Source organism: Sarcophilus harrisii, chromosome 4, assembly GCF_902635505.1.
Source record: "Sarcophilus harrisii chromosome 4, mSarHar1.11, whole genome shotgun sequence".
Taxonomy (NCBI): domain Eukaryota; kingdom Metazoa; phylum Chordata; class Mammalia; order Dasyuromorphia; family Dasyuridae; genus Sarcophilus; species Sarcophilus harrisii.
Window position 1 is genome coordinate 397,579,249 of NC_045429.1, and position 12,979 is coordinate 397,592,227.

The 12,979-nt window shown below is 32.0% G+C and overlaps 1 protein-coding gene across 2 annotated transcripts in view; it reads right to left on the reverse strand.

The window, feature by feature from the left end:
• The window catches only part of DPYD (dihydropyrimidine dehydrogenase), a 968,100-nt gene that overhangs the window by 509,720 nt on the left and 445,401 nt on the right, over window positions 1–12,979 (reverse strand). For both annotated transcript variants that reach the window (XM_003769672.4, XM_031968578.1), the window contains one exon: window positions 11,488–11,698. In XM_003769672.4, the coding sequence (XP_003769720.1) occupies window positions 11,488–11,698 (211 nt within the window). The remainder of the gene's footprint in view (window positions 1–11,487; window positions 11,699–12,979) is intronic.

A 12,979-nucleotide genomic window follows, 5' to 3' on the forward strand; every position in this document is an offset into this window, starting at 1 on the left:
AAAAAATAAAATAATATGATGCAAAGTAATGATGTTTACTGATAATAATTATTAAAAGTAATAATAATATAATAATTAGCACCTTTATTCTAAGAAACACAGAATATTTCAAAATGAAATTCCAATTATCCTTCCTTTTCTCTATTGAGACATTCATCTGTAATTTATAATTTCTATGATGAACAAATATTTATTATGCTTAGTTAATTATTTAAAACTAGATTGGCAAATATGGGGTATGATCAAGAAGTAAAAGAATATAAAGATTTACAAACTATCAGGCTACTTCACAATTTTCTATCAAGATTACTATGGGTACCGCCACCACTATTACCACCATCATTATTATTGTCACTAACATTTATATAACATTTTCAAAATTTGCAAAGTACTTTAAATATCATTTCATTGGAATGAAACAACCCATTGACATAGATGTTATTATAGATGACTTGTCTAGTGTCATATAACTAGCAGGAATCTGAGGATGAATCATTCAATTTTTCTTGACTCTAAGTCTAGTACTCTTACCTACTAATCAGAGCTGCCTGAATCATTTTAATTTTCTTTCTAAAGAGAATTTGAAATTGCTAATGATATCTCCCCACCAAATACAGAATTAATTGTCTATATGCAGTCAATATGAACAAAACTCAAAGTAAAACTCACATTAGAATAAGACATCATTTGCAATTACAGCAACTCCAAAATGACCTTATTATATACTCTGTCAATTCCACATGGCAAGAATGGAGTAGGATGGAGTAAATAATTATGACTGTCATTTTTTTCTTATAACAATTTTAATAGCATATAATAGATGCCAATGAGATGGTCAACTGAGCTTGCAACCTACTTCAACCAGGAGAAATTTAATCTCCTTTCCAAAGCAAGAGTTATAGTAGCAAAAGGAACTATACAAATTCTGTAGCCAAGCATTGCAGAGGGGTGATGGAAGATTATGAATAGTATAACTTTGCCAATACAGTAAAAAGCAGTTCAGAAGAAAATAGCCCTGTTATCTCATACCTGCACCAGAGGGCTAGGAATAAAATCCCTAATAACTAACAAAGTTCACATTCCTTTGCCTGAAAAGACACTTCATTATTTTCATAGTTTGATCTCATATTACTTCCCTCCAATATGCTTTACTTAAACTAGATTATTTTCTGCCAAATAGCATGCTTGATCATTCTTGTTGCCAATAACTTTCTTAAACTGCTTCTAATGCTTGGGCTAGGCTTCAGGTTCCATATGTGGTATTTTTTCATTTCCTCTTCAGTTAGAGCAGGGATCTATAAATACCATATATGATAACTGTTTATGAAACTTTATCAAATTTAATCTTAAGAGAATTGACAGGTGAAAAATGGGAAGGAGAACAAGACATATTTAACAGAAGTAATTTGCCAAGACACATACTATAATGACTGGTTCTAATCAAAAATGGTAAAGGGACCTTTATGGATGGCCTCTTTTATATCAATATGGGATGTGCTAATGAAAAAAATGAAATCAATCAAGTCAAATAAACAATTTAACAAGCATTTGCTAAGTTCCTTCTATATGTCAAATAATTCACTAAGCACTGAATGTACAAAGAAAGGCAAAAGATAGTCCTTGAACATAAGGAACTCACAATTTAATTGGGAATCTATTCAGTACAAGCTGTTGATAATCAATGGAGAGAAGGCACTAGAATTAAGCACGATTACGAAAGAATTCTTGTAGAAAGTAGGTTTTGGATTAGTAATTGAAGAAAATCAAAGTAGATGAGACAATGAGAAGGGCCAGGAAAATGTTTCAGGCATGGGAGACTACCAATGGAAATGCACAGAGGAGCGAGATGGAATATTTTGTACAAAAAACAACAAGGATACTAATCTTGCTGGACTGTACAATATTCTGGTAGGGAAGTGAAGAGTAAAAAGAATGAAAACTATCAGAAGACAAGGTTAAGAAGGAATCTGAATGTCATGCAGATCTTATATTTGATCATGGAGGTGATAAGGAGCTATTGGAATTAATTGAATAGAGAGGTGACAAGGTTTCAGAATATAGATAAGAATGTTAGCTAGTGGGGATGGATGAAACATTTGAGAGTTTTAATTTTTTAATTTAATTTAAGAGTTTTAATTGAAGGGAAATTAGTATGTTTGTAGGCAACAGGAAAATAAACAGTGGAGAGACGTATATTAAAGATAAGCAAGATAGAAGGAAAGTTGATAAAGAGGGCAATCTGCTAGAGAAGATTAAAGGAAATGAGCTCACTTATTCATATAGAGGAGTTTGTCTTGGCAAGAAATTGATTATTGAAAAAATTTTGGAAAAGGCTTTATGATGAGTAAGAAAGTGAATTAATTAAGTAGATATAAAAAAATTGCCTTGCTGAAGAGAGGTTTTAGTTGAAATTATGTGACACAAGTTTATAGTGGACTCAGTCATCTGAGAAGGATTGAACCTGAATAAGCACATAAGGAAGAAATCTAATAATTAAGATACCCTTTTTTGATCTTTGATTTCCTTGGTCTGGAGACATATGCTATCAATCAACACTGAAAGTTCTTTCTTTACAATTTGCAGACTTAGTAGCTAACAACATTGTCAAATTCATGTCTTGCAGGCTGCCCACAACGACTCTAAGTACAACCTAAATTATATTGAAAATGTGGGGAAATATTTAACAAAATAAAAATGCAAATAAATATAGATAACATGAAATATTAAAACTAAATATAATTCTCATGAAAATCTTTACATATGGTTTATTGGTCCTCATTTCTATTTGATCTTGACAACACTGGCCTAAAGAATTGATAATTCCAAACTGTGCATACTCTTTGATCCAGCAGTGTTACTACTGGGCTTATATCCCAAATAGATCATAAAGAAGGGAAAGGGACCTGTATGTGCACGAATGTTTGTGGCAGCCCTCTTTGTAGTGGCTAGAAACTGGTAACTGAGTGGATGCCCATCAGTTGGAGAATGGCTGAATAAATTGTGGTATGTGAATATTGTGGAATATTATTGTTCTGTAAGAAATGACCAACAGGATGATTTCAGAAAGGCCTGGAGAGACTTACATGAACTGATGCTGAGTGAAATAAGCAGGACCAGGAGATCATTATATACTTCAACAACAATACTATATGATGACCAGTTCTGATGGCCCTGGCCATCTTCAGCAATGAGATCAACCAAATCATTTCCAATGGAGCAGTAATGAACTGAACCACTACGCCCAGAAAAAGAACTCTGAGAGATGACTAAAAACCATTACATTGAATTCCCAATCCCCATATTTATGCCCACCTGCATTTTTGATTTCCTTCACAAGCTAATTGTACAATATTTCAGAATCTGATTCTTTTTGTACAGCAAAATAATGGTTTGGTCATGTATACTTATTGTGTATCTAATTTATATTTAAATATATTTAACATCTACTGGTCATCCTGCCATCTGGGGGAGGGGTGGGGGGTAAGAGGTGAAAAATTGGAACAAGAGGTTTGGCAATTGTTAATGCTGTAAAGTTACACATACATATAACCTGTAAATAAAAGGCTATTAAATAAAATTAAATTTAATTTAAAAAAATAAAAAAATAATTGATAATTCAAAACTTTTTCGCCAGTCAAAAAACAAATTACTGTTAGCTGGAGAATTAGGAAATCTTTTATGGTGAATAATAAATAATCGGGCCAAGAATTTAGTAGAAGGATACCTATGAGACCTCTGAGAAATTATATTGGATGTTCAATGATCCTAAGTGATTTGTTGTCTGAAAAATCCATATATTAACAGCAATATGCATGTTGCTATTTATCATCTATTATTTTTGATAAAAGTTCTATAAAAGACATTGTAAGGAAATAAAGGATACCTTAAATGTCTTTGCAGTTTTTAGCATTAAGACTTTTGGAACACCAAAAGGAGTTGATTCACTCATACAGTAAAAGAGATAGTAAGTAGACAGTCTGAATGGTGCAATAGTATTCCTAGAAATCTTAATATAATAAGAAGGAAACCTCCAAAGTATTGGCTAAATTTTCTATGGGGAATGTAGGAAACATTACAAATGAGCTGTAGAAGATTCCTAATATGCTACCGTTAAAGGAAGAATGTCACTGAGGTCCTGAGGAGCTAATTATTTATTGGGTATATAATTCTAGAGTACGTTCTTTTAGGATTTGGCAATTATAGAGTTAAAATGTGCACAATTTAATCTTTTTGGATATTTTCCAACATTTACTATTAAATACAAAAATGAAATAGCTTGCTAAAGAGTTCATAGTAACTCATATATATGACAGAACTCTAACTTAAACCCTACTATCCGTCAAACTTCTTAAGAAGTACCTATATATGTGTATATATAGATATATCCACTTATATTTTTTATCTTTTTATGTACGTATATGCTGTGTGTGTATATGTATGTGTAATCTAATAAAGGTCTTAATGAATGGTCTGTTACTTAAATATAACTATAGGTAAAATATAATTGGAAAGAGATTTAATTAGTTAACTTACATGTATTTACTCATATTTATTCCAGTGAACTTATCCATTTGTTAAATTTTAGTACATCTAAGCATGTATTTATTGATCACCTACTATGGAGCATAGTTTAGGTGTAGAAGATGATAATGAAATCCTATAGCAATTATTGTCTTGAAATTCATTTGGCAATTAATCATATTCTCTGTTGTGACATGTTTTCTATTATCTTAGTCTGTTATTTAAAATTTTCATTGTTATTTATCTTTACATCTTTATATGTTGCTTCCTTATTGCCCTTAAGGAAGAGATCAAGTCATGTCTTTTAATCCTATCTTAGTAAACTGTCTTGTTATTGTAGGTGTTCAATAAACAGTTGTTGGTCTTATTAATAGGATACAAATACAAATCAGAATCACTTTTAATTTGAAATGAAGACATGCTGTATAGTTGAAAGAGGTAAATAAGAATGAAGTCCATAACTTTTTCTAGTACATTATATTGTACAATATATTGTCTTTCATTGATAATGTTTTACAATAATTATTAAAAGAGAAGACTAAAATGTGATTACAACTACTGAGTGTTCTCCTCCCTTGGTGGCCGAGATAGCCATATGTTTTAACAAAGAATAAAAAAAAAACAGAGAAAAAAGTTTAGTGAAAACTAATATATCAAAAAATATGACATTTCCTTTAGTTTTCTAAAGGGGTACCACTAATGGAAATAAGCTTCTTTTGCAGGCAGAAGAGAGTGAATAGATTGTTAGGAACTGAAACTATGATCATATTTTTATATTAGAATTAACTAAATCTCCCAGCTTTTGGGATAAGAACTTACTGTTTGATAAAAATTGCTGGGAAAATTGGAAACTAATATGGCAGAAACTAGGCATTGATCCATACTTAACACCGTACACCAAGATAAGGTCAAAATGGGTTCATGACCTAGGCATAAAGAATGAAATTATTAATAAATTAGAGGAACACAGGATAGTTTACCTCTCAGACCTGTGGAAGGGGAAGGTCTTTATGAACAAAGCAGAACTAGAGATCATTACTGATCACAAAATAGAAAATTTCGATTATACCAAACTGAAAAGTTTTTGTACAAACAAAACTAATGCAGACAAGATTAGAAGGGAAGCAATAAACTGGGAAAATATTTTTACAGTCAAAGGTTCTGATAAAGGCCTCATTTCCAAAATATATAGAGAATTAACTCTAATTTATAAAAAATCAAGCCATTCTCCAATTGAAAAATGGTCAAAGGATATGAACAGACAATTCTCAGATGAAGAAATTGAAACTATTTCTAGTCATATGAAAAGATGCTCCAAGTCATTATTAATCAGAGAAATGCAAATTAAGACAACTCTAAGATACCACTACACACCTGTCAGATTGGCTAAGATGACAGGAAAAAATAATGATGATTGTTGGAGGGGATGTGGGAAAACTGGGACATTGATGCATTGTTGGTGGAGTTGTGAACGAATCCAACCATTTTGGAGAGTAGTTTGGAACTATGCTCAAAAAGTTATCAAACTGTGCATACCCTTTGATCCAGCAGTGTTACTACTGGGATTATATCCCAAAGAGATTATAAAGAAGGGAAAGGGACCTGTATGTGCACGAATGTTTGTGGCAGCCCTTTTTGTAGTGGCTAGAAACTGGAAACTGAATGGATGTCCATCAGTTGGAGAATGGCTGAATAAATTGTGGTATATGAATATTATGGAATATTACTGTTCTGTAAGAAATGACCAACAGGATGATTTCAGAAAGGCCTGGAGAGACTTACACGAACTGATGCTGAGTGAAATGAGCAGGACCAGGAGATCATTATATACTTCAACAACAATACTATATGATGACCAGTTCTGATGGACCAGGCCATCCTCAGCAACGAGATCAACCAAATCATTTCTAATGGAGCAGTAATGAACTGAACTAGCTATGCCCAGAAAAAGAACTCTGGGAGATGACTAAAAACCATTACATTGAATTCCCAATCCCTATATTTATGCCCACCTGCATTTTTGATTTCCTTCACAAGCTAATTGTACAATATTTCAGAGTCTGATTCTTTTTGTACAGCAAAATAACGTTTTGGTCATGTATACTTATTGTGTATCTAATTTATATTTTAATATATTTAACATCTACTGGTCATCCTGCCATCTAGGGGAGGGGGTGGGGGGGGTAAGAGGTGAAAAATTGGAACAAGAGGTTTGGCAATTGTTAATGCTGTAAAGTTACCCATGTATATATCCTGTAAATAAAAAAAAAAAAAATAGAATTAACTAAATCTAAGAGTCACCTGCAATGTGGATATTTAAAGTCATTAGACAAAAAAGTAAATCAACCCAATGACAAACAGTTCATAAACTTGTGTAATTGTGTGTATGTATATGTGTGTATATACAAACATACATACATTCATACATTTATACATACATACATAGGAAATAAATAGCCAGAAAGGGAGTGAGGGAATCAACATGCGCATAGAAGGCCAAAAATTGAACTTTGAAGAAAGCCCATAATCAATGATTGGGAAATAATAAAGATGCTTCGCTGAGTACACAGAGAATATCATAACAAGAAAAAATTTAGAAAGATACATGGAAGCTGAGGGAAGAGATTAAAAATGGTTGATAAAAATTCTTTATAGAAACCAAGGAGAATGAGGGCTAATAGGTCATTGAAATTGGCAAGAATGATGTAGAGACCTTTAAGAGTTCAATTTTAGTAGATGGATGAGGTTAGAGCTAAGAGGTCAGATTTAAGAGGTCAAGGAGGGAATGAATTAGTAAGCAAAAGGAGAAGGCAAGTATAATCATTCACTTGAGAAGTCAAACAGTGAAAGGAAGGTAAGAAATAGGGAAGCACTATATTTGACAACAGGGTAAAAAAAAAAAAAAAAAAAAAAAAGAAAGATCTTTTTCCCCCCCACGATGTGAAAGCATTTAAGTCTTTGGATTCAGAAGGGAAAAAAGAAATAGAAAATATTCAACAAATGAAGATGCTATAGAGATGATAGAAATAAATATAAAATCTCACCCTTGTTTAATGAATGCAATATAAGTTCTCAAGTGGATAAGTTGTGAATAGCCACTTCTAGTAGCTCGTATTAATTTTGCTTAGTATATGAAATAGTGTAGCAAAAACATGACATTCTTAACTTTTCAACTCTTTCAGGAATAGTAAAATGTAAATTTCTCACTTTTATAAAGAAAACAATTGTTTCTTGGTTTATGTGTTTTATTTTTACATCACCTATAATTCTCAATCTATCCTTCCTCCTTCAGTGTCCCAGAGAACCTTGTGTTATGAAAAATTATTTTAAAAGGAAAAACAAAAATGAGCAAAACTTATCAATACATCAACAAGTATAGTCTTTCATAGACAGAGTCCTTAACCTCCTAAAGAAGGGAGGGAGAGGCCTTCTCACAGCTTTACTTTAGAATCAAGTTTGATCATTGTAATATTGCAGAATTCAATTTCCATTATTTTGTTGTCATTATCCTTTTCATTTACAATGTTGTAAGTTCTGTTAATTTGTTTTGCATTTATGCATTTCTACATTTCTATGTATCATTACAATAATTATTTCTTATGGTACAGTAACTTATAGCATAATCTACATCTTGTTTAGCCTTTCTCCAACTGATGGCAATCCATTGATGTTCTCTAAAAACTGCAAAAAGTGTGACTATAAATTTTTTTTGGGGGGGTTTATGGACTCTTGTTTTTTATCGTTGATTTCTTTGTTGTAGATACAGCTATAGTAACAGAACCTCAAGGTCAAAAGGTATGACTCTTATAGTCATTATTTTTGTATAATTCTAACACAAACTCAGATGAGAACAAAATGTCCACAGAAGAAATCTAAAAGAGTATTATGAATTGGTCTCAAGCCCTAAGAGGCTTCTTGGAAATGCTCATAAAAGTCTTTAAAAGGCAAATCAGGGATAGAAGAAAAAAATGAGAAAGGAAATGAGAGGTATGCATGGGAGAGTCAATAGTTTGGAAAATAAAGGAACAAAACTGTCTAAAGAAAACAACTCCTTAAACAGTAGAATAACTCAAATGGGAAAAGAGATAAAAATGACAAGAAAATCACATATTAAAAACTAGAACAGGACAAATGAAAGCTAAGAACTTTGTGAAAAAGCAAGAATCAAACAAACTAAAAAGAATGAAAAAATGGAAGAAAATGTGAAATACACTATTGGCAAAACAGCCAACCTGGAAAATAGATTCAGAAGAGACAATTTTAAAAAAATATTGGTCTATCTGAAGGCCATGACCAAAAAATAATTTGGATAGCATTCTACAAGAAATCATTAAAGAAAACTGCCCCAATATTCCAGAAATAGAGGAGGAAATACTCATTAAAAGAATCCATCTATTACCTCTGCAAAGGGATCCCAAAAGGAAAACCCTCAAGGAACATTGTTGTGAAATTCCAAAACTATAATCTCAAGGAAAAATGATACAAGCTACCAGGCAAAAACAAAATAGGATGTAGGGAAATATAGAGCTGGTAATCATAACTGTGAATGTGAATAAAATGAACTCTCCCATAAAACAGAAGCAAATAGCAGAGTGGATTAAAAAATATAATCCTAATAATATATTATTTATGTGACACATACAGAGTAAAGGTAAAAGACTGGAACAGAACTTATTATGCTTCAGCTGAAGTAAAAAAAATGCAATAAAATGCAATAAAATTATGTTCAGAAAAGGAAAAAGGAAAGATAGACTAAAAACCAATTGGAAATTAAATAATCCAATTCTAAAGAATGAATGGATCAAACAACAGATGACAGAAACAACCCATAATTGCATCCAAGAAAATGACAATAATAAGACAACATTCCAAAATCAATGAGTGCAGCCAAAGCAATTCTTAAGGGAATTATGTGGATTTGTTTTGCTTATTTATTATAAGAATTTGGTTATTCTCCAAACTTTTTCCTGGGGGAGGTATTTGTGACATTTTTATTAAAAGAGGGAGGAAGCAAGAGTGCCCTCCCCAAAAAGCTTCTAAGAAGCAGTGATGAAAGTGATTTTTAGCATAGAGGAAAATAAGTGAAATGGCAGAGAAGTGGGACATAAAGTGAGAGTTGAGTTCAAGGTAAAGTGGGATAGCATGGCACTCATGACAAAAACATAAAAAATAAACTTAGAAGCTTTGGAGAATGATTTTAAAAGATGTTAAATGCTGATTCATATTATCTCCTAAAATAAGGCAATTTTCTGGACTCATGTTTGCATTTTATGATAGAGGCAACAAGGAGTTACTAAAGTTTCATATTATTGAGGTAAGAAATGTTTGCTGAATTGAAAATAAATTTAGCATAATCTTCAGTGGTGGAAAACAAAGACAAAAACCAATCACCTCTCAAAACAAACAAAAACCCAACTAATATTATAGAAACAGTTTGTTTTGCTAGGCAAAGATCCATAAATACAATAAGCCCTTAGTAGACAATCAAAAGAAGGGATTTAGATTTCTGTGTTGTCCTCAATAAAACTCTCAAATCTTTGACATTGGGGCAAGTGATTATGCTAGTCTCTGTCTTTATAGAGAGAAATATTAGTGTCTATTGCATTACCAATGCAATTTAGTATATCGGTATCTTTAATATTGATAGTTTTGTACTTTTAGGCTTTTTTATGCTGGCCACAAATAAGTGCCATATTTTTTTATGAACAGTAAAATGTTATCTCTCTCTACCTACAATGACTCAATTTGAAAATGAGGTAACTTTGGCTTCCTTACTGCTTTTTTTGCTATTTCACTTCTCTTAGTATTTCTATCTGATGCTATATAGAAAAAAATGAAAAAAATTAATGCTTTTAAAAAATTAATTCTTCCTCTTATTATGATCTGGCATATATCAGGTTTTAACTGTGACTTGAACCATACTTTAGAGTTATAAATAACTTTAATTTGTATGTAATTCCCATGCCTTTGATTAAGATGAATCATAACACTATGTTATAATTTCTGTATCAGGGAGCTAAATTGTATAGCTTAGACTTGGACCTCAGGTCTTCCTGATGAATTCAAATCTATTCTTAAACATTTGCTGTATAAACCCTTGAAGTCACTAAATTTTTGTTTGCCTCAATTTCCTCAACTGAAAAATAAGACTAAAAATAGCTGTTTTGAGGTTAAAATGAGATACTTGTAAGATCTTTATAAACATTAAACCTATATACATTCTAATTCTACTTCTTCCTCCTCCTCCTTTTCCTTCATTTTTTCTTCCTCTTCCTTCTTTTCCTGTAGTGTCCTTCTGGAGGTCCCTTTTTGGGCGTCAAAATGTAGGGTCTGGACTAGCTCTCTGTAGGATTTTGGGACCAGCCTTGATCTTAGTGAAGAGTGAAGGAGGCAGGAGAGCCACCATGATGGATTGTCTAAGATGGAGTCTCTATTTCCAGTTCTCTCAGCCCTTAGATACCTCAGTATGATTACATCATCACAGCACACTGTATGTATGAACTAGAGAACCATTACATCACCATACTAAGTAATAAGTACTAGAGCACCATCATCTCATTAATCACATTGAATTAACACCTTGTTGTAAGTATCTTTGTTTCAAATATACTTATCCAGAGTTCCTGCTCTCTACATTTTACCTTTTCAGTTTGAAATATGATGACCATGATTAGGGTCAAAAGAGTGGATTAAAATAAGTTACTGTAAAGTAAAACAATTTTGTTTCTTCACTTAGATACAGTACTATCAATGAATAATTCTTCCGGCTATCTTTCTACCAGCTCCTATTTAAAACTAATAATCTAATGCCATTTTTAAGATTTTTCTTTTTTATTGCCCTATTTTCAAGCTAAGGGAAGGACACTAATTATCAAATTGAAAAACACTTCCCTGAAAGCTGGAAACTTTTGTAGAACTAAAATAATGGACAGCTATGCTACACATTACAATCACTGATCACTGTACCTGTAGGATCGCTTAACACTGAGCCAAATGCACTGATCACCACGTCTGCTTTCAGCTGGACTACTTGATCTTCATCTTCTTTCCAGTTTCCGGTTTCATCTTGCTCTGTCCGAACAAACTGCATAGCAACAATTCTTCCACCTTTTACTATGACCTTTCTTGGGGATAGGAAAGGCAAAAATTCACATTTTTCTTCCTTGGCAATCTCCATCTAAGACAAAACAGAAAAGAATAAAATTAAAGAAAAAAGGCCTTCTCCAAGAGAGCATTTAATTTGTCTTCCAATCACGTCTAATGTAATTATATGTGCCATTTAAACAAGCATAAGGCTTTTATTTTTCCTTTCCCCCCTTTTACTTAAAGATGAAAATATTATTTAATTCTTAAGAGTCAGTTATCAAGAACTTAAATGTTGGTAAATAGCTATAAAGATGCATCAATCAGTCAGAAGGAATTGGGCATTATATTGGTATCTGAAGAATAGAAACTTCTCTCCTTTGTCTTCCATGTCCCACCATCAGAAAAATGGATCATGAAGATTCTGTGGACAATGAGTAGGTTTTTATTCTTCATTTTCTGAAGATTCATTTTTATTCTTTTATCATGCCCAAAGTGAAAGTGATACCAAAATCTATCAGCAGGCTAATTTATCTAAGCTGAGGAAAGTCAATATGATTGGAGGGGCCAAAAAATACCAGTGAATGATCAGAACAGTAGATAGGGTTGTAGATAAGAACATTTAAGAGTCAGTGCAAAGGGTTTTTTACATCCTCAGTGAGGAGGCCTCATACTTTGTCTTCCCTATTCTCCCATCCCCCCTTTTTTGTAAGACCATTCACAAAACAGAATTTTATTAATAAAAATATGAAAAAGCATAAAACGGCTTTTATATTGGTTTACTATTTTTCACATAAATCCAAAAAATTTTATACTATTCTTTTTCACAAAAACAAAGGGATTTTTTTTGAGAAACAGAGTTTTAATATGTTACTTATCTAAATGAAGATATTGTCAGGAAAAGACTCCAATTTCTTGCTTACCTTTTCTAGACCAGTGTCCTATCAACTGAGCCTAAATTGGATAGTGACACATTGCCCATTGTAATGACATTCATACATTAATTCTTCTTTAATAGTGAATGGATTTTTAAGAATGTAAAACATTCTCTATATTATTTTATTTGATTGTTCAAAATTATTGAAGAATCACTGATCTTATTAAAACTATCTCTAAACTTTAAATCTTTCTTCTTAAATTCCAAAGAAAAAATATTTCTGCATGCATGAAATTTTTGTCAAATATCCAGAATATCTTATATGTTAAAACATGACTAACTATAGATATCTTAGAAACCATTAACATACATAGCAGTTTGAACAGAAATTGCTAACAACTAATAATATGTGTGAAGACTAGAATTAAAATACCAGATCTAATTCATGCTTCTTTAGATTCATTATCCTCTTTATCAGCTTACTGTACCTACTCAGAG